The sequence below is a fragment of the Harmonia axyridis genome, chromosome 3, assembly GCF_914767665.1.
Source record: "Harmonia axyridis chromosome 3, icHarAxyr1.1, whole genome shotgun sequence".
Classification (NCBI taxonomy): domain Eukaryota; kingdom Metazoa; phylum Arthropoda; class Insecta; order Coleoptera; family Coccinellidae; genus Harmonia; species Harmonia axyridis.
This window is the reverse complement of record NC_059503.1, coordinates 10,425,836-10,452,516: the sequence shown is the minus strand read 5'-3', so window position 1 is coordinate 10,452,516 and position 26,681 is coordinate 10,425,836. Positions and strand designations below refer to the sequence as shown.

Sequence of the window (26,681 nt, the reverse complement as noted above, 5' to 3'; positions counted from 1 at the left end):
ACTTTCACTGGCTTGTAACATAGAGTAAGTACATTTTTAATTTTTTTTTGTCCTAATTTTTATGTATTGTGCTTGAATGGGTTCTTTTTTGAAAGCAAAAAGTAACATCAACCCCTTTCCCTTATAAGGAAGTATTCATATTAAAATATAAACTTCTTTATAATCGATAACCTTGTTCTGCTTGTCAGCTGAAAGTAGAATCAGCTGATTCTTGACGTTTAGTTTTTATGTTTTCAAAGTTGATCGATTCGGACTACCACCTGTGTTTTGAATATTCAAATCTATTATATGCATATATCTATCTGAATCAACGACTCATGAGGGATCCTTCGTAAATATTCAATATAACAAAAAGCATTGATTAACTTCACTGCATATCAAACAATGGAAAATATCGATATAAATTGTTTACAGAAATTACAAATTACTTATGGAAATGATTTATTGGATTCTAAGAAATGTAGCTCAATCTATTATGAATTGAAACAGAAAAAGCAAGATTTATTATTGCAATTGAGTTTAACCAATATTGACTCTCTAATAGGAAAAACAGTACATTCCGCTGATAAGATATGTGATGATTTTGACAAATTATGCATTCGTTCGAAAGAAATTACTGAAGCAATTGAAACAAATTTAGATAAAGTGGATGATGTGAGAAAAAAATTTCAAAATCTATTAGAAAAAGTAAATGTGTTGCAAATTACCAAGCAGTATATTAGATTAGTGCAAAAACTGGAATATTTCAATGTTGAGTTAGAAAGAGAATATAAGAATAAAGATTATGAAAAATGTGTAACCATTTTTGCAAATTTATGTGAGATTAATTGGAATCTAACACATTTGAAACAATCTTATTTGAATGATGTTATGAGTGAACTTCAAAATTATTGGCATGAAGTTTTGATGAATAGTTTGTCTGAAAGCTTTGAAGAAACTTTGAAAGTAATTAATTGGCCATTTGTTAATGCAAATTTCAGTCTGCAAACTCCTCCTCAGAGTGCAATAGACAAACTTAAACTTCTTACTGAATACTTACTTCAAATCGAATTACCAAATGAAAATGATCATTTGGATTCGTTGACTCCTGTTAACATATCTAATTTATGTATACCTGCATCTCTTATGATACAGCCACTAAGAAAACGTTTCATCTATCACTTTTATGGTGCTCGTCAAACAAACCGATTAGATAAACCTGAATGGTATTTCACACAAATTTTAACATGGATAAGAGATCATAAAGACTTTCTACATAAATGGATTCAGCCTATTGTTGATAAGATGGGGTATTGCCACTTAGATATTGAACTTGAATTTTTAGTGGGCTTGGTACAATTAGCTATTGAAAAACTCCAGGCCGATATTGCTAAAGCTCAGTATGATGATTTCACCTTTTCTCACACAGTTGACGAAGCTTTAAGCTTTGATAAAGAGTTAAGGAGTTCTTATGATTACCCAATAATACAAGCTGGAGTATTAGGTGTGCTTACTCAAGCACAAGTGTTCATTAAATGGATTACAATGGAAAGAAAGTTTGCATTAGACAAAATGGATAACATCCTTTATTCCTCAGAGCTAGCATTTGAACCACTAGCTTCTGATATAGATAACTTGAAGGTAACTGTTTGCGCTGATGCATTTATGACACTGCTTAAAAGAATTACAGACAGGTATGAAAGTTTGCCACAACCTGGTCATCGACTTCAATTTTTAGAGCTCCAGTTGGAACTCCTGGATGATTTCAGAGTTAGATTAATACAAATTGCAAAAGCTGAAGAAGATAATGTTATAGAATCAAAGGTACCTATGATTGTTAATACTTTATTCTATATGGAAAGTGTATTGATAGATTGGGGGAATACTTTACATTACCTCAATTTATATTACTACAAATCTCAATTAGAGAATGTTGAATCAAGTGCATCGGTACCAGATGCTGAGGATTCTATTTTAGAATATGAGTCGCAAAGTGTATTTGCCGAAACACTAATTCTGTATGGTGATATGAGGAGATACTTACTTTCTTCAATGTCAGAGTTTGTGATGAATGAAATTGAACAAAAAAGTAAAAATTATATTAGAGAAGACTGGTCAAAGATGAAAGTGGATAAAGATTTTAAAAATTTATCACTAACACCATCTGCTTGCCCAATGTTTGAAGTTATTGCAAAAAGGTTACACCAGCTACAAAAAACTCTTGCAGATAAGCTTTTTTCAGTTATATGGAAGTCGTTAGCTCAACAATTGGATAGTTTCCTTTTTGAACAGTTGATTTTAGATAAAAGATTAGAGAAGGGAGGTATTCTTCAGTTGAAATATGATATTGAAAGGAATTTATACCCTTTATTTTCCCAATTCACAGAAAAACCTGAAAGCCATTTCAAACAATTACTTAAATCATTACAAACTTGTAATATTTGATGAAATAAATATATATTACAGAACAAAATTCGATTTTTATTCAAGAAGTTTTTGAAATTTAATAAAAAGAAACGAGTTTATATTGTCGTCATCACCACTTAAGATTTCCATGTGCATTACTCAATATAAATGAATGTTAAACAATTATTTATTTAAGAATTAACAATGATGATTGTAGAGATTTTTTTTAATGAAGGATATATATCATATAAATGAAAGAATTTTCCAGTAATGAAGGTGTATATTGAATCGCAAAAATAAAATTAAAATAAATAATAAACATCTTCAAGAATCATCAAAAGTCATTCTGCTTACTCCATGATTCTTAAGGTATCTTCTATATTGTTTATAACGATTGTTTTCAGCTAACAGTTTTTTGGCATTTTCTTCTTCTTCTTTGAACCATTTATCAAAATTTCCCCTAACCCAGAGCTCCTTATTCAAGTACTCCTGAATTTTATGATCTTCTTGACTATCAAATTGATGTTGGCCCATTTTCAAATATTTTCTGATTATATAGAGCTTTTCCTCTTCTGAGAAAGGTTGTCTAAGAATGCTATGTCTCCAAATCCAAGAAACATACCAAAATATGTACATGAAAATGGTGTAAGGGCTTATTAAAAGTTGTATCCATAACAAATCCTTGATTGTTGGTTTGGCATAGGCTCCTTTGATGTCCATTTTATCCTCGATAACTTTTTTAACCACTTTCTCTACATCTGCTTTGGACATTTTACTTTTACCTGCAATAATATTGAAGAAATAATGAGTTTTTTAAATAATTTCAGTAATGAATTACAACAAATACCTCTGTTTTTCTTATCATCAGTTAACAATCCATCCTGCTTTGCAATATCCATAGCTCTATTTCTATACTTTGGAACAGTCATAAAATACTTGATTGCTTCATCATACCTTTGCCATCCACTATAATACTGAATTGCTGATATTATACTTATTGTAACGATTATCACAATCCTGACATCTACTTTAGGCGCCATACGCCTTCTGTAATACCTATAGTAGTGAGCATAGTATTGGTCAGGATTATCCAACATGTAATCATAATCAGTTCTCGATTCATCATCTTTCAAAATTTCATATGCTGTAGCAATATTTTTGAATTGTTCTTCAGCTTTTTCTTTGGCTTCTTGGCCTCGATGTAAATCTGGATGATACTGTTTGGCCAATCTTCGATAGCTTCTTGCTATCTCTTGTTTCGTAGCTTCTCTCGAGACTTCCAACACATCATAACAATTATTCCTTCCACAGTAGATACCATCTAATAATGTAGAATGAGCTACTTGTACAGTACAAATAATTAATAACCAAGGTAAGAAATTCATATTGTTTTTTAGAAATCTAACGATAACAGTTCAGGTTGCCGCACTAAACTACTTGAAATCGAAGTGACAAAAACGTCATGAAAACTCCATTATCTTGAGTGAATGTTTGGACAGGATTGAGAAATTACAGTTCACTGCTCTATTAATTCTTATTTCCAACTTAATGAAAAAATAACCAATGAACCGTAAAAATTGTAAAGCGTATGGTTAGGCTGGACTACATTTTTCCACGAATCTCCTTCCACGTCTATTTGATAGCATAATAATATTTGACATTTAATCATAGAAACAAGTATAATCATAAAGCTTAATTTCATTCTTCATAAAATTTATTCATCCTTCTAATTCTATATTCCGAAATACTTTATTGAGATATCTAGAAGTTATTCTTATTTATGGATCGAAATAAATATAGTGCTTATAATTTTCTAATCAACAATATTTTAGCAGTGTAACCAACTCAAATATGTAACACATACAGAGTCCCGGAAAATATTTGTGTTCTGTGCTGAAAATCATAGAATTGATAACATTTTTAAATTTGTTAACAAAAAATACAGATGAAAAGTTTATTATTAATTTCTATATCCATAATGAGATTTTTCAGATACTTTCAATCAACATAATTTGAACATGTCAGGTTATCGTAACCCATATACCGTCGAAGAAGAACGAAAAATCTTACATTACATTATTCGAAAAAATGCTTTTTATAGATTGAGGGGTCTTGAATTTTGGAAAGAAGTGTGTAAAGATATACTTCCAAATCGAACTTATCAGTCGTTGCATGAAAGGTTTAGGAAGTATATAATAAATAATATTCAAAACTCTGGCTATGATTTATCCCTTGAGGAACAGATCAAAATAAAAACAATATATGGGGATTTAGCAAGAAAAAAAAAACCTGAAACTAAAACTACTAAAACCTATGCACCACTTATAAGACAAGATGGTCCCAGCAATTTAGCCAAAGATTTCATTGAACTCTCTGATTCCGATGATAGTATTGAAGTTGTATCTCAAAAAAAATCAGCAGAAACATCTAGGTAAGAGGAATATCTATATTAGTACATATATTTTGTTGAAAATATAACGTACATCAAATCATTCAGTTAGTTAGACTACTTCCTGTCAAGTTTATTTGAGATTTGTATGGCAAAATATTATGAAAACACTTTTAAAAAGTTGTAATAGAAATAAGATTTGTACGACTTTATTGATAATGTTAAATTGGTTTTTCAATTTTTAGAACAAAATCAATTGGAAATGCTTCTGCTACAGCCAAAGTAACAACGAGAAAGGTAGGGATTGATTTAAAAAAGATATTATACATATGTACATTAAATCAATCATTTGAATTCTGAATAAAATTTTTGTTAGGTTCATCTATTGATAAATGAGTTGGACACTAACTGAAAATTATTTTTTTTTTCAGAAAATACAAAATAGTGGAGAAGGAGAAAATGATGTGAACCCTTTCACTTGTACTAGATTACAAAGTGTTCCTATTATTGAAGACGATTCACCTGAATCTTCTGATTCAGAAATATTCTCTTTAAAGGAGTGCCATTGGGAAGACACCCAGGAAATTGAGAATGTCCTTAATTAATCAGAAATTAGAAAAATCCTAGATTTGGTATGAGTTTCATTGATATGAACTAAAAAGGGTAATAATTTAGAAGTGTAAATATAAGTCACCAGCAGTTTGTCTTTTGATTCATTCTTGATACAAACTTATTTTACATATTAACTTTTAATATACAAAGAACATCTTTTGAAGTGGAAATATAATACATGTATTTTTTCTTGTTTCTATTTTCTCCGCAGCCTCCTATGCTTTTGAAGGTATCCTTCTTTAGTGAAATTCTGCAACAATTCCAATAATGAACCTCTAATAAAAAAATGATCAAAACCTTTACAATCAAATCATGCAAACCTATCACTTCAAACTGAGGAATTTTAGTTATACAATACCAATGTTATAAATATAAATTTGATTATATCTTTACCTCCCAGTCTTCCATTGTGATTGTGGTTAATATTTGGTAATTCATACCATTTTCATCTCTGAATTTCTGTAACTCATTCTTAGGTACTGGTCTTATCTTTGGAGTTAGACCATCTAAAAAGAAGTATCAATTCAAATAGCAGTTCAAAATAAGAAAGTGAGGTGAATACTCACCAAGGTCAATCTTTGCTTTTCCATCTCTGACTAAGAAAGAACAGTAGAACATATTTTCAACAGTAGTGGTGAAATTGCTGGTATCAATGACGTAATCATAATAATCAATTGGTTGTTCTCCATTCTTAGTGTATTCATCCCAAAGAACATCACTTAAAACTTTAACAATTTCATGTATTCCTTCTTCTTCTTTATTCAAAGTTAAAACTTTTTCTGGTTCCTTTTTTGTGAGTTTTTCTTTTGGATCTCGTTTAATGATTTTCTTCTCTTTTGGTTCTGGTGACTTATCTAAATCACAGCTTCCATAAACAAATTCATATGGTTCTATTTCTGGGATTATCTTTCTAGCATCATCCAAAAGTTTCAATATATCGCTAGGATTATAATCTGAATTATTTCCTTTCAAATATTCACACTGAAAAACAAAAATTAACAATTTAATTGTTGCAAAACCAAAATTTTAAATTGAAGTTATTTTACATACTAGTTTATCACTAAATTCCTTTGGTTCATAAGTTGCTGTTGATATATCCAAAGCATTGATACATTTAACCAAAATTCCACTAGATGATGACAATACCATACAATCTAGGAAAGTCTCATCAGTTTGTTCAACTCTTTGTTCTATTGTATATTCCCTTTCAAGATTGTTGATCTCTTTTAAAATATTTCCGACCTCAGTAACAGTTGCCAGTCCAAGATCTTTTTTCTCTTCTGTTGGTGAATCGAATGATTAATATAGAATATCTACTTTTATTTGTTCAAAGTTTAACCAACTGGTCAAACTCGTTAAAGTACTGTAGTTTATAATTAATCATCTTGAAATAAAATTTCAAAGTAAGGCCTACCTATTTCTTCAACTTTATTGAGTAAATTTCTATAGCAAATTTTTCTCTCCTGGAAACTCCTTGGCGCAGTAGTATCCATTTCATTTTCATGACTGCTGTTACTTCTACCTCTCATAGCTAATCGAAAAACCTATTAAAATAAGGGTAGAATTGATGACGCTTAAAATATTCAAATTATATATTTATAATTTAATTGTTATAAAATTGGATCATTAGAAAATATGCAACAGGTTCAACAAGAAATAATGTTTACATAATGTCAAATTACAAGTTTGAAGTTTGAAAGAACTGTAAGAACCATAGAATAAAGAGTAATATTTTATTAGTCGTTATGGGTAAGCGATTTATCAAAAGAGAGAACTATTATATGGGTGGACACTAAATATAAATGAAAAATTATATAGTGGTAGTCAAGTTTTCGAAGTTAGCTAAATAAGAGTGATCAGACTAGTGATTAGCTAAATAAGAGTGATTATTTAGTGTTCTGTGTTAGATCCCTTGTGAATAAGACAGCTATTGATTCTATGATTCGATTTTGACTTTATCCTTTTATCTTTAATTCTTTAGGTATTATTTTGACTTTGACTTTACTTCAAGGTTCAAAATAAAATGTTATGTTTTCTGTAAGAATAAAAAGCAAATGAGGAAATACCGAGCTAGATTCATACTTGCATTGAAGAAAATATATCCAGCATATTGTCATTGACGATTTCGATTGTAATGAAAAATAAAATATCTTTGTGGTAAAAGGTCTGACCTATATCGATATGGATACTTGGTGAAAAAATACATATTCTTGATAAACATATCTTGTGTTAATTTGGAAATATTCTGGAACCCATAGCCATATACTAGAACATTGTTGATAAAATATCAACATGTACCTAATGATGATTCTATTCAAAAAAATTAAACAATGTGGATTACTCTGATCTCTTTTTGTGGTTTCTTTACTCTTGTTATGTCTCTAGTATTTTGTTTATGTTGGAGGAAGAAACGTACCGAGTAAGTTAATATTATTAATTTAAAAAAATAAAGAAAATACCCAAATATACAAACATTTGCACTATAAAACTCTCAATATTTAATATGATCTAAGCATAATAGATTAATATGAGTATCAAATAGGTATCTCAGATCTTCATAATTCTAACGAGGGTTTTAAGTGGGATTCTTTATTATTCACATTCTTCATTAATTTTTTGGAGGTATAATTCATTTTTAATCTATTTTAGCCCTGAATTAAGTGGAATTGATGGTCTTGTTATCAAGAAGAATCCTGATGAAAATGTAAATCATTTACCATCTGCAGATCTTTCTGGAACTGATGGAATTGATGGTGTACATGATGTGAATAAGAGGTAAATTAAAACAAATATTCCACTTGAGATTATTATTGATCATAATTCCAATAAATGTGATATAAATTTTGAGGAGAAATTTAATTAAATTCAGAATGTTATATTATTATATTTTACTTATAGTAGAAATTAAATTTTTGACATTTTTCAGAGCAACACTTCCAGCAACGAATACAAGAAGAAGTTTGCCAGATATACCGTTTGAACATGAAAATGCAAATTGGGTGTCGGCTGTTGACAATTCCTCTGAACATTATGCAACTGTGGAACAGTATCAAAATTCGAGTAGGTTGATAGAATTGTTATTAGATATTATTTTGATCAAACCTATTTCTAGTGAAACGGCATACTCTTTCTAATGGAGTTGAAGCTAGACGTAGCATATCTCAGCACAGTTCGCTGAGTCAAGCTGATTTTTCCCCTTATGAGAGGGTGAAATATGATAAGATTAACTCCCGAGAGCATCCTTATGATCAGCTGCAACCTACAGCAAGTCGAAATTTCGCATCTGAAAATGAAGACATACCAGAAGAGCCAGGTTCTTCCCAAAGGTGAAAGCTCCTTTTATAAATCTTATTATTCATAACTAATTAACAGAGCTTCTGCAAGAAATTCGGATTAGATATAATCGTTGAGGAAAATATTAAGATAATATTAATTTCAGAAATTTCATTTCAATGCGCTTCCATAATTACATTGAACAAATATTTATTTTCAGTTGAAATCTTTATATTGTAACTTTCTTCTGAACTGAATCTAGAGAAATAGTAAATGAAGAAAGCTGTTTTATTCGATGAGATTAATCTATAGTTGAACTTAATGAACAACTATATAATACAGTTTGTTAGAAAGAACCTCATTTTATAAGTTATTTTCATTCATTATCTAGAACTGAATCATCTTCCAATGAAACCAGTGCTACAAGAAGAGGTAGTGGAAGTCACAATTTGGATATACCAGCCGCCTCAGCTGTGGCGGGTGGCATAGCTGCTAGTCCAGAATTGCCATATATGACCCCACCAGTGCCTCAAATTAATTTCAGTGGAGATTCTCAAGATTCTTCTAGTAAGCAATGTTGTTTTTATCGGATTAAAAAAAATAAGAATTTAGAATATTAATTTTTAATTTTTTTAGAGGGATATACTAGCATTAGTGTACGTGAACCTCTTGCCAATATATTAGCTCAATCCAAAGAAGTTAAGAAAAAAAGAGAGCTGGATCCTCATTACTCAACTGTTTCCGATGACTCTGGTAAGAATCTAATCAATTCAGTGATTCGGTATTAGGTTTCATATTAAATTTGGTTTTTTTTATTTTTTTATTGCTTATTAGCAGTTTTATACAATCTGAAATATATTCAAACTTCCAATTGAATTTGAGCATTTTAATTATATTTCAGATGATGTTTACACTACAATACCTGACCCAAATCAAGTTTACACTAGTGAGAGCGAGACTTATGCTAGAATTCCCCCTGGGCCAATTATTGTCGAAGCTGAAATCAACAGAAATCCATCAAAGTCTGATTCGGACGAGGCCAATGATGAGATGTATGAACCAGCACCACAACCTGTGCCACCTAGTGTTGATAGTCTGAAGCATGTTGCACATACCCATACACACTCAAGGCAAGGTAAGAAACAGTTCTGAATTTTTTTGACATATTCGTAGATTAGGTTTCTAAGAACGGTATACATTGATTTGGCAAAAAAAAATGTATTTAATATGCAAAAAAGCTCTAAAAACTCGAATAATTTATACCAATTATGTGTTTAAATTCTTCTTTTAGTTTAGACAGAAACGCCTTTTGTAATTAAGTTGGCGAAGTTGATTCATTGAATTAATAAAATCAGTCGATGGCAAACTATGAGTTTCGAGTTGCATAACATTTGAGAGAAATAAGCGTTAATCAGAGCTATGTTTTTTCTTCAACTTGCATTGGACAACAAACTATCGAAGCCATGCATGACACTCTTAATTGCCTTGAAATGATAATTTTGGCTATAATTAAAAGAAAGGTATAACTGCATCAAAAATAAAACATTTAGGTCACCATTTTGAATTTCGGAACATTTATTTATTTACTCAACTCGACATAAAAATTACAAAAATCATTATAATTTTGAAAATATCAATGCGTTCTGTACTTGTGTTATGAACAAATATTATGAGCCCAAATGCTTTCTGAAAACCCTTTCGTTGATAGGTTTAGTCAGCTTTTATGGAAGATTTAAATTCCCTAGATTTTTGGTAAAATATGCAGTATTTGGTTAGAGTCTCTAGTAATCTTTACAAGTGATGTGATAGACGCCATGCTGCTTTGAAATTGCGTATATCCGGCCACATTGCTATTTTTTTTTATAAATAATTATAGGAATTCAAAAAATTCACATTTTACGTGCTCAATGAATTTCACTAAATAATTTGAAAAGATTCAAAAAATAAATAAATAATCTATATTATTTGAAATCTAAGTATATTTTAAACTTAAAATAAACAGAAATTGATTAACTATATGAACTCCTTCAATGAATTGTTAGTTTTTAAAACTCATTTGAAACAAAGTAAAAAAATATTTTCATGTGTGGTTAGGCTAGGTAAGTAAGTGAGGTTAGTCATCTTGATGCGTTCTCATAATACTATCAACAATTAAATTGAACAATACTAAGGTCAGTTATCAATTATTTCAACAGCCTCCTCGTCAAGCTCAACAATCAACATAGGTTCACCAAAGCCTGAAAAACGCCAAGCCAATTCACCTCTACCCCTTCCGCCAGTTAACCTAATAGATGGTGATAAGAAATTTCCATTAGCTCGCAATTTAGAAGATCTTTACGCCAAAGTTCAAAAAAATAAGTCGAAAAGCGGCTCTGATGATGAAAAATCTCCAGAGCGACAAAATGATATCTCTCAACCAAGTGCTTCCACCTCTGGAATTGGCGAAAATAGTAGATGCTTGAAGTTGAGAAGAAAGTTTCAAGAACACAACTATGAGACGCTAAGAAAACACAAAACAGATTCTTTGGATGAAGGAAAACTTAGACAGGAAGAACCTGGATATGCAAGTATAAATGGACCAGATAGTTTGTGTAGTTCAGATCCTGGATATGAGGTTCTCAAGGCTAATTCAGAAATTGATCCAAATTATGAAGAACTGAAGCATAAGTCTTCAAACGCTAGTGATATTGGTTATTCCAAGATAAAAGATTTTAAAAATAGTAATAATTTCGGTTATTCGGTAGTAAACAAGAAGAAAAAACCTGATACTTCCGGAAACTCTAGTACTTACGAAAATAATACACACTCCCAAGATGATAGCTTAGATGAACCGAATTACGAAAGCATGCCCAGCGAATCCATCACAGATTTTAAATATGCTACCTTGAAATCTAGTGGCAGCGAAACGGATCCTAATTATGAATCTGTTAATAACAACGATCCCAACTATGAGAGTGTGAAATATTTAGATGAACCACCTTACGAAAAAGTCGACAGTGATCTGAGTCGTACAGACTCAGAAATTCCCGGTTATGAAAGAATTGATTCAAAGGGCTATCGAAATATCGATACTTCTGAAAGCTCAGACAGTTTCACATACAAAGATAAAACCAGAGGTGAACATCCATATGAGAAATTGAAAAATGAGGGGGATACAGATTCAGTTGGATATTCCAAAATAAAAGATTCTAACTCGAAAACCAAAAATTCAAGTCTAGAATCTTCCAGTTCAGCAAAAAGTGATGATTTGGTTAGGGATGAGATTGTCGATAATCCTACTAATATTTTAGAAGACAATATCATATTTGAAGTTTGATGATTCATATTCCAATTATGGTGCTAATCCTTAACCATTGAATTTGTATATTTTATATTTCTATAAGAGCTTACCATAATATCCATCTGATTCATTTATAACAGAAAAGGAGCATTGAACCTTAATTTCTATTTCAAGTTTTATGGTTGAACACACTCATTCAGAAATTTTATCTGCCAATGAAAATTCTGAGAAAAATATATTCCTGACTTGAATCATGTTCATCCATCAATAAAATATTTTTTCTTTGAATAATCTACTTTCTGAAGAGTGTGTTTTAAGTAAGAAACGTCTTATTTCCTCGTTGAATGAGAGTTCTTAATAATGCTCCTTTCTCTGTTGCTGTGTTCTAGTCATTTTTCAGTTATAATTTGCATTCTGTCAGTTTAAATTTTTTTTACGTATTTGAGATGAGGATTTACCATATTCTCAAGTGATAAGTCTAAATTTAATTATGTTTATTATTAGCCCATTCTCAAAGATAGTGGAATATCTTTGATTTCATTACCAAGTCAATAAAATTTATTTAATTTCCATGACAACTATTTATTTTTATTTTGATTGCATTTAACATATTGTCTAAATTTATCTCTTCAGTTCTGAAGTCTCAATATAACTCAATGGGATAAAATATAAACTGTATTACTCCTGCTCTGATTAAATCTTTAACCCAGTAGTTGTTATGAAACCCTGCTTGTAAATAACATATACAAACAAGTTGTTTGACAACCATTGTAGTATTTTTATAGTTTGTTGCCAATGATGGATTTTTTTTTATTTGAAAGTATTTTTATAATGATATTTATGTATTTATTCATATTTTGGTTATATAATATATTGAATTTTTTTCAAATATTGCTTTTTCTTACTTTTTTTGATATCCCTATTCAAAACTTGTACGATAGCAACTGACTTCCGTCATGTATAACGCGATTATCATGATTCCATTCTAAATTGATTTGGCACGAAGAACTTCAGTTTTTACTAGACTAGACACGCTGCGGTGATAGTCAGGTCGAGTTCTTCTGTCTGGATTCACAGTTTAGTACAGAAAGTCCGATCTAATCGACAGTCCTGATTTTTAAGATAGTCTATGAATATCTTTCGTTCTGTATCAATAAAGTAATTTATTATATTGGATGAAGATGAGTGAGTCGACTTCAAAAACCGACTTTATTATAACAGAATCATTGAAATATAATGAAAATAGAGCCGGTGTCATAGAACATCTGCTAGGGGGATATCTGACGCATAACATGAATGGAATAGCCTTCTGATTGGCCTCCTATCTTGACAACTACTTCAAATCAGTGTTACTTGTCCAATAGGTTATGTGTATGCTTTATTGGTCGTTACATGTCCTCACCGCAGCTTATAGAACCATGGAATGCTGACACTACTATGTATATTTACGCCGCCTATGGAAGATCAAAAGTAGATAGAAAACAAGAGATTGTAATGTATTCATATTGGAAAGTGAGTGAGTAATCATTCTTTAACCCAAATATAGTTTTTCTTTCTTTCAATATCATGAAGGAATTATTGCTGCAGCAGTTTTTATTCTTTTATTTGGTAACTTTTCAGAAATGTAAAACATTTGACGTGGTTAGTGAAATTCACCTTGGTCGTCAAGTTTTGATCTTCAGGCTCAGCTGTTTGATTTAATTGTATAATATCTAGCGCATATTAGGTTTTCATCTTCAGATCCAATCGACAGGTCTGTATGGGATTGGATATCTTTACACACACAAGCAAGAGAGTAATTATTTGGAACAGAGAGGGAAACATAAATGAAGAAAAATTAACTAAGCCATACATTTATAATTCTATATTTCACAATTTTAAATATATCTATGATCACATATACATATATTTCATATTTTATGTGTAAGAAAGATGTTTGTCAAATCAGAAATCCTACAATAACTTATCCTCAATAACTTGCATCTTGAGACCTGTCAGTTGATTCAAGAATATCACCGATTTGAATTCAAAACATCTTCAGGTAAAAAAACAGATTCGGAAAAATCTGTCGCAGATTAAAAATCTGCCGTGGTATATCTTTTTTATAATTTTCGGGAAATATAATTATAAACAAATAGCACACCAATTTGTAGGATAACAGCTAAATAATGGTAGCTATCATTTGAGGAATCTGTCGCCCCCACTATATTATAATCATGGGTCTTCTGAAAGAAGCTCCAGGTTGCGAAACCCATGAAAAAATTGAGCCCCTGTGGTGAGACAGATTCCTATGGGCGTTAGAGGTCGCTTCCTGGATAGAGAGGCCTAACGTCTTTGAATTGCGGCTTCTACTTGATCGGAGTTTCAGAATTCAACACTAGGGTGCGGTAGTACCTCGGATAAGAATCATCATCCGTAGCACCACTATCTTTGTTTGATGTTGAATTCTGAAACTGTACGTTCAAGTAAACCGAGAAAAGGAGACTAGCATAGTCTACTCAAACCTTCAACAGACTGATATATTTTGAAACGCATTTCACTTGAGTCACACAATCTTTCTATTGTAACAATAGCTTCTTCAACTATCACCTTTATATCTGAATATGCGTTTCAAACACATACTAGTCTTATACATGTCACTTAATGACCAACAAACTTAGGAGTACAGCAGGGCACTCCGAAGGTAACGTCATTTCTATGTGTTTTTAAAACTATTCAGAAAATAACAAATATTTGAACAAAACTAAATATATCTAAGGCATGACTCGCCTTCTTGAAAAAAGTTTCAAACAATATTTGGCTTGGTTATCCACATATATTGACACATATATCGCAACATATATGTCAATATATATTCACCATTCTGGTAAAATACCATACTCAACGTAATATTCATTACAGTATACGAATGTGCAAAGTTATGTGTGATTAAACATTAAAAGTAAAGTAATAAGATGAGAAAGAAAGTAACTTCTATATTAAGCAAAAAACGATGAAATCGACTCCACAGAAGTGTGGTACAAACCACTTCTGTGCTAAAACGTTGTATTGTTTGGGTCTGTCGGTGATTCCCCGTCATTAGAGGGAAGTGGTGCCAACTGCGTCCCTGGTGATACCAACATCGTGGGTTCGGTGTTACGCCTCTTCATCTTCCCCTTCATCTTTTTCAACATGGTGGCCTAAGGGAGGGGCGCATTACATTTATGAATCATAACGACCTTGTTTTATATTCTTATTGCTTTCATTGTACCAATTCACATTAAACTATTATTCATCATAAGAAACCTTTCATACAAGATAAAACTTATAATTCAGCTTATGTAAGCTTAAATCGTACATCATGATAAAAAACTTTCAGACAAGAGGTTTCCTTTAGAAAAAGTGCTGGTATATTAAAATTCGATTCAAAAGTGGTCAACAAATTAATTCTATGGACAGTAATTTAGAAGAAGAACCTTCGCATTCCTTGAACTAACACTAATATACGTCAGAAATATAATGTAAAGTAGCCAAAGAGAATACGACTAAAATTTTTTAGACAGTTTCTAGTCTATAAATGTAGTTCTACTAGTTTCGAAAACTACCCAGCAGTTAGATAAATGTAAAGTCAAGCTCTTTGCATGCTGGTGAACAGGAAAAACAATGATAGTCAAGAAATACGAGTTTAATGTGATGTAGTGGTGTGTAAAATGAGGTCTTTTAACTTTGGTCGTCTGTGCTTTTGCCCCCCTCCCCATTTGTGGGCATTATGAACGGTTCAGTAGGTCGTCTTTTGAATTTACTTTTCTTCAACATGGTCGCCTGAACGAAATAATCTTAGTTAAATATCCATACAACTACTGACTCATCAGAAGATGGGTTATATCGATATGAATAACCAGAAGTTAATTTTTTATGGTACCTATGTTTTTTGATTTATTCTTTTTCTGAATTTATTCACAGTGTATCACATTGGAAAAAATTCGGGTAAAAAGAATATAATCTTCTCAGAGTGAAATATATATTTTGAAATAAGATTGATGTCAATATCTTTCGGGCAATCTTTTTCAGAGTACATGTTTCAATGGGTTGGTTATTATGCGTCCCTGTTCTTCTCTTCAAAAAAAAATCAGCCATCCATGGAACCATACTATGTTCATTAAAATCGAACTAGTAGTACATGAAATATTAACATTCCGGTATAATTGTTATTATTTTTCACTGAATCGAGGCTCTGTTAGCCTTCAGGGAACTGCAACCAAGTAGATCTTTTGTTCTCAACCCTATTCATATAAACCCAGGGAGGCCGTCGATAATGTTACCAAAACTTGGCTATTACTTCGTGAGTATCCAGAACTGACTTTCCCATGTGAGTGGTTCTTAAGCCAGTCAGCCTCGGACATTTACACATTATGTGTTCGGCTGATTCTACCTCATTTTTACAGAATCTGCATATCTAATCTGTTGACTCACCCATGCGGTAAAAAAGGTATTTGTACCGACAGTGTCCTGTTAGCAGTCCCACCATTACCCGAAGCTTAGCTTGTGGTAGCTTCAGGAGCTTCCTAGTATAGGTCGGTAAGACCTGAAGTGTTTCTCCAGAGGGTTTTTCTATTATCCCACTCCTATTGTTGGACCACTGCCTTATATTGGTCTTTGCCGAGCCCACAGAAGGGCTCAGGACCAACAGGTGTTAACCATGATGTCCTTTTTGTGAGTTTATCGGCTTTTTCGTTGCCTTCAATACCACAATGCCCCAGTACCCATAGGAGAATTACTTTATTGCCTCTGGCCAGTTTTTGTAAATTGGCCAATGTTTAAATGTCAAACTCGTTTGTAACGCTATCTGGATGACTGATTTCCCTATCCAAAGATGGGGGAGCCTTATTTAGAGTAGAAATGCACTATCTGGCAATTTTTTTGAAATTATATTTTTTCCAACTGAACCAAAACCATTGTGATACACTGTGTACTATAAATATTGATGAGTTTAATTGAAGATAGTTTTTCCCAGCCCTCAAACGAACATAAAAGTAGATTTACACGATGTGGAGGTAAAATATCGAGTAGTTACTACAATTCTAATGAATAATTAGAATTTATTGATCTCAAAGAAATATTCTAATTCTAAACACTAATTCTTATAATCTTCTATGAGAGGGCAGATATCATCTATAACTAATAATTTTGTACATTTAAGTTATTTAAGAACTACTAGAAGCGTTTCGACACAAACATCAATTTGTCTGTTACTAATCTGCTGTGCAATGATTGGGGAGGGGTGGAGGAACATGAGTTTTACAGGCAGCATTCGTTCGTTGGAAAATATCCATGCAAAAATTCAGAAGTTGAAACGTATAGCTATCAAAATGGATATGTTCCAAACATAAATGAAATGAATTGGATAATAGTGAAAAAGATTACCGAATGAGATAATGATGAAAAACGTACCTTTAAAGCTGATTTTGAGACCACTACATCGCAGGGACTTTGTACCCATGGTTCTCCGTCCACTTGGACGGGTATTTCAGAGCTGAGATGAATTTTGATGTGTCCTCCCTAAAAAAACATTTGAATAAAACTTGCAGGTAAAATTATTTCACCCCCCTTTTAGTGACGCACTGCTATGGTGGTTCTAAAAATGAACTGAATATAGAAATGATTTGAACATAAGATGTTTAGACATATTGGTGTGTCCACTGATTAGATTTTGTTCGAGAGAGAATCTATACTGTGCTACATTTCCTTTGAGTCTAAGGCTGATGGTCACTAAGTCGCTATAAAAGTCGATTGAGTGGTAACACCAGTATTTCTAGAAATCTTAAATTTGTGATGCTCTAGCATTTCTGTTGACTTCTGGATTCTGTTATTTCACACATTCTGTAGAGTACGTCATCATAGCGAAGATGAATTAGAGCTTTCTCAACACATTTTTAAGCGTAAAGTGTTAATAATTCAGAGTGGCAAAGATTTAGTTGACAAAGGGGGTATCAACTGACCTGAGCAATCCTCATTGCTGATCTGAGTCCCGATTGTATTTGACCTAAATGGACAACTCCAGTAACACCAACAATTTCTAGCATACCATCCCAATGGTTGGGTTTAACGAAGTTGTCTTCTTTTTCAGGGCCCCATGGATTAGCACCAGAGCCCCAGCTGTAAACATATTGAATGCTATAATACATATTTTTTGCTATGATGTGTTTGTTTCAGTTTTGCATTCTTGAAAGTTTTGGAGAGGGAATAGATATTACTGTTTTTTAACAGCACTTTGTGTTATTACATCTTCAAGCTATCTGAGTGACTAAATGGAGATATTGTTACGTGTACTACATTAAAAAGGGAAGTTTGAGTGATCTAGAAGAAATTGTTATTTGGCAGAAAGATAATATAATGTAATTTTATGTTATGTTTTGAAAATAACATGATCTAAATTATAGCTTTGATTACTTAAACACTAATTGATCATTCCGTCAGAAGTTCGGTGATTTTTCCCCAATTGCGAGCTCTAGGTCATCTAGGTTTTGCAAGACTCATTTTCGAGGATTCTCTATAGGTACAATCATAGAAGCTTGACATTCTTATGCATTGTATAGCAACGGAAGAGATTAATGAATAGGTTTTAAACCTAATGAAAGAGGAAGAAGAAGAAGTGTGACAACGCGAGAAAACGATTCAAGAAGAGTTACTTGCCTCAAAATATTCAATATAATGATCCCTTCAATTTGAGGTAGTTCAATTAGCCTTCCATCAACTTCCAAACGCATTTCTTTCCTCAGATCCTTACACATCTTCGGTCCAACCATTTTTCTCAGTCCCATTCTCACGTAAACACTCTTATTATGAAGTCTGCTGTTGAACTTGTTCGGATTTTCTTCTCTAGCATTGTGAAAATCTAGGCAAAGGTCAGCATCGATACCAATTCCAAAATAGTTGTTCATGACGAAGATTTGAGAGTTGTCCTCACTGGTAGTGCTTGCTATAACTGTAGTTATGAACAGTTAGATACAGTTTGTAATTTTTTTCACTATTTAGTATAACTATTCGTCTCATTTTTTTTTCTTTGAAAATTAGATCTACTAGCTTTTGAGGATTATTGACAGTAAGGTTTCAAGTTTCAAATTATATTTTAAGTGATTTATAAGCAAGTGATAACCAATTGAAAAGAAGTATTCTTGAATACCTTACTCAATAAAACTCGAAAACTCCACTAAAAATCTCCATATTTTCTATAAGAAATTAAAGTTAATTAATAAACTGATTATTTTTCAATATTCTCCATTATCTGAAATGTAGAAAGTAGCCTCATCTCGAAAATTTCAAACATATTCGATTGATTCTGAATACTCATCAGTTTACAGTTTTTTAGATTTAGTCTGACGTTTCGCCTACAACTGCGTAGGCATCTTCAGAGGTTTCTCCGTACCGATGGTAGTGGTCCAGATACAGTTCTCCATTGGATTAAAAGTCGAATTACAATCTACGACCTGGAAACTTCTGAAAAAGCTTACCGCAGATGTAGGACGTAAGTTCAGCATTAGCTTTTAAATACTTAGTTTTTTCTATATTTCATACATTATCTTTTTGGAATTGGATGTATATTCAAAATCATACATTTTCTTGATAGGGCTAATTTGCAATAGCAATTCAGATGGTCATACCTACTTTTTCAGAAAGCAAAAATTTATAAAAATGTTGTTTTGCCGTAAACCTGGAACAGAAGAAAATACTCAAGCCATGCAACATATGAAGTTCAACAATCACAAGCGTAAAAAAAACATTTTTTTAAAATATGATTTTTTTCAAAACTCTTGAAAAAGATATATTTGGAAGATGAAAACTACTAGAGGGAGGTGAAAACAATGAAGAAATTCACATCGTGTTGGGTGAACTACTACAGGTTTATGAATTAAAGTATCCAAGTATGAAAATGGTGACAAAAATGAACATGTTCTTCTGTTGTAAGACAGATATGTGATTTAAAAGTCAGATCTCTCATTCGAGGTTGAGAGAAATTTTGATCAACAAATAAATAACATCAATGCAATATAAGAACATACCATTGTTCAGGGATTTGGATGATGTTCATAGGGTTGCTGAGAATAGTCAATAAGTGTTATGACCGAAGGACATTTTATGAATATACTGGTCACTACCAGTGTTGTCCACCAAGAAAAAATACGGTCTTCCAAATATATGTTATAGTTCATCTTTTGAATTATTCGTTGAATTGAAAGCATCCAAAATAGGCCATTTAATTTTGCTGGTAAATCAAAATTTAGTGTATTTATCATTGTTTTCTGGGACTGTTTTTTGTTTTAATTTGATCACAATGTGTTCTGTTGAGAATGAACTCAAGTCTGTAGAATTGAAACTAACTGAATTGTTATCTAATGAAGTTATAATAACTAAAAATAATTATTATTTTAATCGATTTTCAACAGCCTGTATCTTTGTAACCGGGCCGAAACGGAAAACATTATAAAGGAAAAAAGTGTTTCTTTTGACTTCGGGAATCTTCGGTTAAAATATATGTACAAGTCAAAGACTCACCCTGTATTGATAAATGATGCGCATAGAATCTTGTGTTATACATCTACTTCGTTTATTGTTTTTAAATTTCGAACAAAAAATATTTAACATTTTCTATGTATTTTATCTATGATCTCAATCGAAATACCTAAACATATTCAGAAAGTTATTTCTATTGTCTATGTGTTTCTATTTTTGTTTTCAATTTTAACATTTCAAGATTTATTCAGTTTTAAACTCACCTGGTACTTGTGGCATCAATTAACAATGTTTGTTAAAATTATTTCAATAATATAAACGAAACCAGTATTGTTATTGAAGTTATGGTTCAAGTATAATGAAAAAGCATAAGATTCATTCCAAACGATGCGCAAACTCTTTGCCCATGCTTAATGTTTCATTTTTGAATTTGTATCACAATATTATACTACATACACTGCGTAAAAAAATTAACGCACATTGTGAAAATATCAATTTTAATGAAAGTTAACTCTACATTGACTTTATAACTTATTTTTATGTTCTCTCGGGAAGGTTTTGAACGAAACAAGACACGTTAAATGGAAGAAAAATTCAGGATTTCACCGAACTTCTCAGCCTTCTATTGAGGTTGTCCCAAACCTGCTCAATCGGATTGAGATCTGGACTTCTTGCTGGCCATTCCATTCAAGAGACTTCAATCTCTTCAAGGTACTCCTGAACGATGCGCGCACGATGGGGTCTGGCATTATCGTCCATAAAAATGAAATTGTCACCAATGTATGGGGCACATGGCACTACATGCTCTTCAAGAATGTTCCTTATATACCTATCAGCATTCATAGCTCCATTATCAACGACCACTAGGTCTGTGCGAGCAGTCAAAGTTATTCCACCCCATACCATAGTCGATCCTCCCCCGAAACCAGTAGTATTCAGGAAATTGCACTGAGCATATATATTTCATGTGGACGTCTGTATACAAGGGAACGTCGATCACAATGGTAGAGGCAGAATCTAGACTCATCTGTGAAGAGAACTCTTTCCCAATCAGCCTCTTCCCAATGGATATGCTCTCTGGCAAAATCCAAACGCGCCCTTCGATGGGCTGGGGTAAGAGCTGGGCCTCTTGCCGTGACACGAGGCCTTAAATCATACTCTCTGAGGCGATTTCTTATTGTCTGAGTGCTAATTTGCACCCCATGAGTTTGCTCAAGCTGATTTTGAAGGAGGCGAGCGGTTGCAAACCGTTGTCTCAACGAAGAAACTCTCAAGTAACGTTCTTGAATGGCAGTTGTTACTCGTGGTCTACCCTGTCCTGGTCTTCGGACATTCATACCTGTCTCCCTGAATCGCTGCAACATTCTGGACACACTTGTATGGGAAACTCCAAACCTTTCTGCAATTCTTGTGTATATCCACCCTTCTTCTCGCAAAACTACCGCTTGGGCACATTCCTCTTGGGTCAAATTGCGTGTTTCGCGTTGCATAGCGATCGAGTGTAGAAAATCAAACGAAAGAAAAATTATTGATCACTAGAAACTGATTTCAGAATGGAGCCAATACATTCAAAATCTGATAATCTCATCTTTTTTTATTCCTGCTGGGAAAAAACATCTGTATTGAAGAAAAACGTTGAAAGTGGATAACATGCATAATTCTGATAAAAATAATTATCATTGAGAACACCTTTAGTTGTAGAGTAAATTTGAGATTTCCATAATGTGCGTTAATTTTTTCGCGCAGTGTATTCTAATCGGTAATTTGTGTATCTTTGAGGAACGACCTATCTTGGATTTTTTGGGGGCTAAAGCGACTAAACTTGTTCAAATGAATTTCTTCTTTCACTAGAACGCTTTCGAAAAAGTAGGTGGACAACCTGAGGTGTCAAAAAAGGCGAAGGTTCTAAAAGATTAGATAGAGTACAAACTGATTGGAATAGAAAAATAGAGGAAAATACGATTAGTAAGTATCTACATAATCATATACTGAAAACATTGAATTTATCATCTTTACGAACTTCCTTAGCCTTGATCAACCATCAATGACAAGTTAGCAGTAAACGGCTATACGGAGGCTTTCTGTTAGTTTGAGTTACAGCAAAACAACATCTAGACATATAATGATTGACCTGCTCTTTTGATTTGCTCATTGGTCACGAGTCTCAATTTGGAGAGTTTTTGCCTCTTCTTACCAGTGGAATTCACTTGCTTCATTCCATCATCGGACTTATCCTCAGGATGAAAGACAACTGTCCACCGGTCCAGACGAATTTCTTCTGCGTCTATCACGTCCCGTAGGAGGTTCAGAGGATCTTCGCCACCATTGTAGCCTGTACCCCAGCGCAACACACGCGCGAGGTCATTTCCTGTTTTACGGAAGGAAAAAAAGAGATTAGAAGAAAGGTTCGAGTCGTTCAGTAAACGAATATAAAATTCAGCCAGAAAAAGACCTTTTTCTGGCTGAAGATGAAGGATTGTTCCTTCGAAACATGTCCCTTTTGATATTACACTCAATAAAGTTTGTATTTGGTGGAGTTTGACTGAAAGTTTTTTCACCTACCGAATATAAAATTAATTACATAACGATGCTTACGAGGCGTGTATTTAAAGTAAGGTCTCCATTTATTTTTTTCACATTAAATAACATTTATCTACTAAGTTTTGTACATTGTAATCTCCATTCACTTCGATGAAGCCCCTCATTCGTACGACAAACTTTTGTATCCCCTCCTCGAACCACGATACCGCCGGCGGCGCAAGAACGAAATGACTGCTTCATGAACTTCTTCATCGTTCGCAAATTTCATTCCTCCTAGATGAATGAATAGAGTCTCTAATGCACACATCTTGGAGTTTTTCGGCCAACTCATTGAGAGTCAACCTGCGATCTTTCAGCACAAGCGCCTCAACGTTCCGCACTGTTTCGTCCGAGTGTGACGGCCTGCCGCTGCGCTTCTCGTCGTGAACGCTTAGTCGGCCAGCAGAAAATTCTCTACACCATTTTCGAACGTTTTTCACGTCCATACATTTCTCACCATACACTTCTTCCAAATGAGTGCAAAAACTTAATGACTGAACGTAACTCGCACCTGGCGGGAGCGACAACCGGCACTTCCATTGCAAATGGCTGCTAAGTCAAGACTGAGCGTCATAATGAGCTCCACCAGGTGTCGATTGGTGGAGGAGGGCCTAACGTATACAACAGTGTTGCCGGATTTCATCTAGCGCTACTTGCGGTGATACAATGGCCTTGGAGACCTTACTTCAAATGCACGCCTCGTATAAACAAAAAACAATAGTACTGTCAGTTTTCTATCGTTCAATCAGCTTCTGCCGTTTTGCAATAGATGGTTGTAGCGGTAAGTGGTAGTCGAAATAAATAAATCGTAGAAGTCTTACAATAAGCTTAGGTATATGTAAACATAAAACGCCATGGAATTATTAGTCGATTTGTGTCTACACCATTAAGTTATTCTCGGTTAAACATGTCAGCTTACGTGCCAAATTCTTGTCATTTGCGGGAGGTCAATTTTCTGCTTTGATACGAAGAAATCTACGGCTGAGGATCATCGAATGCTCTCAAATACTTATAGTGAGGCCGCTATTAGTGAAAGAACGTGCCAAATGGTTTCAACGCTTCAAGAACGATGATTTTGACGTCGAACCAGCATGGCGGTGGAAGAAGGAAGGTTTTCGGAGATGCAGAATTGAAGGCATTACTTGATCAAGATTCGTGTCAAACACAACAAGAATTGGCAGGGTCATTGGGAGTGACGCAACAAGCCATTTCAGAACGCCTGAAAGTCATGGGAAGGATTCAGAAACAAGGAAATTCGGTGACGTACGAGTTGAAGCTGAGATATGTTGAACGGCGTTTGTTTTCTTGTGAACAACTGCTTGCAAGGCAAAGTCGATAGGGATTTCTGCATCGCATTGTGACTGGATACGAGAAATGGGTTCATAACAATAATCCCAAGCGCATAAAATCAAGGGGATATCCCGGCCATCCTTCCACATAGACGTCCAAACCGGATATTCACGGTTCCAAGGTCATCCTCAGTATTTGGCGGGACCAGCTCGGCTTAATGCATTATGAGTTTTTAAAACCGACTGAAACAATCTCAGGCGATCGTTATCGAACGCAAATAATGCGTTTGAGCCGAGCATTGACAGACAAACGACCGAAATACAACGAGAGACCTGATCAGTTGATTATAAAGCATAACAATGCTCGACCCCATGTTGCGAAAGTGGTCAAGACATACTTGGAAACGTTGAAATGGGAAGTCCTACCCCAACCACCGTATTCTCCAGACGTTGCTCCCTCGGACTACCACTTGCTTCAATCGATAGCACACGGCCTGGCTGACCAGCACTTCCGGTCTTATGAAGAAGTAAAAAATTGGATCGATTCGTGGATCACTTCAAAAGATGACCAGTGTTTTCAACGCGGGTTTTTTACGCTTCCCGAATGATCGGAGAAAATAGTGATCAGCGATGGGCAATACTTTCAATCATAAATGTATAACCAGTTATTTACAATAAAGCCTCGAATTTCGAAAAAAAAAACGGCGGAAGCAAAGTTGTACGCCTATGTAATAAGTAGATATAGAGAGGAATCGACGCTAACAGACGGTCAGATGTACGATGTTTACATCTCGTAACCTATTGCAGCTGTTGAAGAAGGTTGATACAATGTTTAAAGTTCAAACATATTTCTTACTTCAAGAAGAAAATATATGAGCCAATAATGCAGAAAAGCACAACTGGTGCTAGACTAGGATAGCTCTTACCTGTTCCAAGCGGTACTATGGCGCAAGCTGGAGATGAACATTGGGAATCCTGCCCTACGTTATCCAAGCACTGAAGCACCCATCCTATCGTACCATCGCCACCACACACGAGTATTTTATAGTTCTGAATGTTTCGGAACACATATAACCCCGGCAGGGGACCGCCATTGTCCAAGTCAAACACTTGATATGGATTCAGAAGTTTCCTAAAACTGGTGATTAACTCTAGGCCTTGACACCCGCCCGATTTGACGTTGACGAATACCAGAAGAGGTTGTACCCCTGGAGGTATCATTGAATGTTCTATATTTGGCAAAAGCATAACTGCAACAAGAAAATTGTCATTAGTATTGTTCGTTTTGGGTACTAAGACATTTTATGGCTGAGGGTAGAACTTGTTTTTTAATTGATTTCAGCCAAATATTTATATTGTATGAGAAAGTCACATTGGCGGCCAGAAAACTGGACCGAATTGCTGCCCCTCAAATAGAGGCACTTGAATCGATCATTTCACCCCTAACGTTCAGGCAAAGCATTCTCATGGAAATTTTGACACGTATCTTTTGAAGCTTGGTATACTAACGAGGAGAAAAGTTATATGTGCGCCAGGCATAGGACTTATTGAGGAACGTGGTATGCCATTTTAGGATCTGATTTTGTTTTATATTTGGACACTGGATATTTATACCTTGAAGTTCTAATCTGACCCTTTGTACTGAAAATGTATTTTACTTACCAAGTAAATGTTTGTCTTCAAACTTAGATTCCCTCAGAGTGTAAAGTGCACGTACCGCCTTATCGGAATCATTGTAGGTTATGACCATAGATCCATATTCGTAATAAATAGGTCCGATACTTGTGTATATATCATCTGCGGATAGATATTTTGTTGAGAAAGTTATGCATATACAAACTATTTTATATTAGGCAGTCTATTTGATCCCACTCTGTTGGACATTTATTATGTAATATTTGGTAGATGAGCCTTTCCTTTTCTTCCCAATTCAAAATTGTGTTAGTAACATTTTTGACTTACCTTTACTCAAATAACCTGTTAAAATATTTTCGTAATTCCGTTCTGACAAACTAGGAGGTAGATTTCCAACGAAAAGTGCTAGGTTTGGTCCATGAGGGTCCTGTTTCAGTTGTAAGTAGAACCTCATCAACTCCATCTGTCGAATACTATCTTTACCAAGTTGTTTCATTATTTCCCAAGGGCGTTCATTCGAAGAGAGAACTCTTTCGGTAACTGCAATTGAAAAAGAAGCGTGAATTTTTGTTTTATTGAAGTTTTTTTTAATCGTCAGGGGCGGAAACCCCCCGAGCTCCAAATTCAAAAACGAACCACGCAGGGAGAAGTGAGTAATAGAATATAACCCTGAAATATGTGTAAAACTGAGATATTCTCGTACGATTTTGTTCTACAAATGTGGCAGAATGAAAGTATTAACCACAAA

General features: G+C 33.7%; 6 protein-coding genes across 10 annotated transcripts in view; 3 read left to right on the top strand and 3 right to left on the bottom strand.

Annotated features, from left to right (window-relative positions):
• The first annotated feature begins 44 nt into the window (after positions 1-44).
• Positions 45-2,452, top strand: LOC123676779 (RAD50-interacting protein 1). The gene has a single exon (XM_045612986.1). The coding sequence runs from the start codon at positions 385-387 to the stop codon at positions 2,422-2,424; it is 2,040 nt and encodes a 679-aa protein (XP_045468942.1). The 5' UTR covers positions 45-384; the 3' UTR covers positions 2,425-2,452.
• Positions 2,453-2,645: 193 nt separating this feature from the next.
• LOC123676782 (dnaJ homolog subfamily C member 25 homolog) lies at positions 2,646-4,034 on the bottom strand. Its single transcript, XM_045612992.1, has 2 exons — positions 3,233-4,034; positions 2,646-3,167 (listed from the first exon to the last, which is right to left on the bottom strand). The coding sequence occupies exons 1-2, from the start codon at positions 3,768-3,770 to the stop codon at positions 2,710-2,712; spliced, it is 996 nt and encodes a 331-aa protein (XP_045468948.1). The 5' UTR covers positions 3,771-4,034; the 3' UTR covers positions 2,646-2,709.
• Positions 4,035-4,272: 238 nt separating this feature from the next.
• LOC123676784 lies at positions 4,273-5,575 on the top strand. The gene is made up of 3 exons (XM_045612994.1): positions 4,273-4,816; positions 5,020-5,071; positions 5,206-5,575. Exons 1-3 carry the CDS (start codon positions 4,404-4,406, stop codon positions 5,377-5,379), a joined length of 639 nt encoding a protein of 212 aa, XP_045468950.1. The 5' UTR covers positions 4,273-4,403; the 3' UTR covers positions 5,380-5,575.
• Positions 5,508-7,078, bottom strand: LOC123676783 (EP300-interacting inhibitor of differentiation 3). Its single transcript, XM_045612993.1, has 5 exons — positions 6,801-7,078; positions 6,437-6,666; positions 5,953-6,367; positions 5,780-5,892; positions 5,508-5,636 (listed from the first exon to the last, which is right to left on the bottom strand). Exons 1-5 carry the CDS (start codon positions 6,913-6,915, stop codon positions 5,583-5,585), a joined length of 927 nt encoding a protein of 308 aa, XP_045468949.1. The 5' UTR covers positions 6,916-7,078; the 3' UTR covers positions 5,508-5,582.
• Positions 7,079-7,365: 287 nt separating this feature from the next.
• On the top strand, positions 7,366-12,828 carry LOC123676778 (dentin sialophosphoprotein). Its single transcript, XM_045612985.1, has 8 exons — positions 7,366-7,805; positions 8,036-8,161; positions 8,313-8,446; positions 8,499-8,712; positions 9,051-9,226; positions 9,296-9,412; positions 9,561-9,794; positions 10,855-12,828. The coding sequence occupies exons 1-8, from the start codon at positions 7,717-7,719 to the stop codon at positions 11,973-11,975; spliced, it is 2,211 nt and encodes a 736-aa protein (XP_045468941.1). The 5' UTR covers positions 7,366-7,716; the 3' UTR covers positions 11,976-12,828.
• Positions 12,829-13,788: 960 nt separating this feature from the next.
• The window catches only part of LOC123676776 (diacylglycerol kinase theta), a 36,552-nt gene continuing 23,659 nt past the window's right edge, over positions 13,789-26,681 (bottom strand). For 2 of the 5 annotated variants that reach the window (XM_045612980.1, XM_045612981.1), the window contains exons 9-16: positions 26,261-26,473; positions 25,961-26,095; positions 25,225-25,548; positions 22,561-22,797; positions 18,612-18,903; positions 17,918-18,074; positions 17,370-17,477; positions 13,789-15,118 (exon numbers count right to left, since the gene is read on the bottom strand). In XM_045612980.1, coding sequence (XP_045468936.1) covers positions 14,975-15,118; positions 17,370-17,477; positions 17,918-18,074; positions 18,612-18,903; positions 22,561-22,797; positions 25,225-25,548; positions 25,961-26,095; positions 26,261-26,473 — 1,610 coding nt within the window. In that variant the 3' untranslated portion in view covers positions 13,789-14,974. Of the gene's footprint in view, positions 15,741-17,369; positions 17,478-17,917; positions 18,075-18,611; positions 18,904-22,560; positions 22,798-25,224; positions 25,549-25,960; positions 26,096-26,260; positions 26,474-26,681 lie in introns of all 5 variants that reach the window. The other 3 variants (XM_045612984.1, XM_045612982.1, XM_045612983.1) reach the window with 3 other exon arrangements.

What these genes read in the sequence shown, in the direction of transcription:
- LOC123676783 (XM_045612993.1), bottom strand. Translation starts at nt 6,915, where the DNA reads ATGAGAGGTAGAAGTAACAGCAGTCATGAAAATGAAATGGATACTACT. An exon ending in CAATAAAGTTGAAGAAATAG is followed by an intron (nt 6,667 to 6,800) that starts GTAGGCCTTACT and finishes ATTCACCAACAG; the next exon opens with AAGAGAAAAAAGATCTTGGA. An exon ending in AAAAGCAAAGATTGACCTTG is followed by an intron (nt 5,893 to 5,952) that starts GTGAGTATTCAC and finishes ACTTCTTTTTAG; the next exon opens with ATGGTCTAACTCCAAAGATA.
- LOC123676778 (XM_045612985.1), top strand. Translation starts at nt 7,717, where the DNA reads ATGTGGATTACTCTGATCTCTTTTTGTGGTTTCTTTACTCTTGTTATG. An exon ending in GTACATGATGTGAATAAGAG is followed by an intron (nt 8,162 to 8,312) that starts GTAAATTAAAAC and finishes GACATTTTTCAG; the next exon opens with AGCAACACTTCCAGCAACGA. An exon ending in AACTGTTTCCGATGACTCTG is followed by an intron (nt 9,413 to 9,560) that starts GTAAGAATCTAA and finishes ATTATATTTCAG; the next exon opens with ATGATGTTTACACTACAATA.
- LOC123676779 (XM_045612986.1), top strand. Translation starts at nt 385, where the DNA reads ATGGAAAATATCGATATAAATTGTTTACAGAAATTACAAATTACTTAT.
- LOC123676782 (XM_045612992.1), bottom strand. Translation starts at nt 3,770, where the DNA reads ATGAATTTCTTACCTTGGTTATTAATTATTTGTACTGTACAAGTAGCT. An exon ending in TGATGATAAGAAAAACAGAG is followed by an intron (nt 3,168 to 3,232) that starts GTATTTGTTGTA and finishes ATATTATTGCAG; the next exon opens with GTAAAAGTAAAATGTCCAAA.
- LOC123676784 (XM_045612994.1), top strand. Translation starts at nt 4,404, where the DNA reads ATGTCAGGTTATCGTAACCCATATACCGTCGAAGAAGAACGAAAAATC. An exon ending in AAATCAGCAGAAACATCTAG is followed by an intron (nt 4,817 to 5,019) that starts GTAAGAGGAATA and finishes TTCAATTTTTAG; the next exon opens with AACAAAATCAATTGGAAATG. An exon ending in CCAAAGTAACAACGAGAAAG is followed by an intron (nt 5,072 to 5,205) that starts GTAGGGATTGAT and finishes TTTTTTTTTCAG; the next exon opens with AAAATACAAAATAGTGGAGA.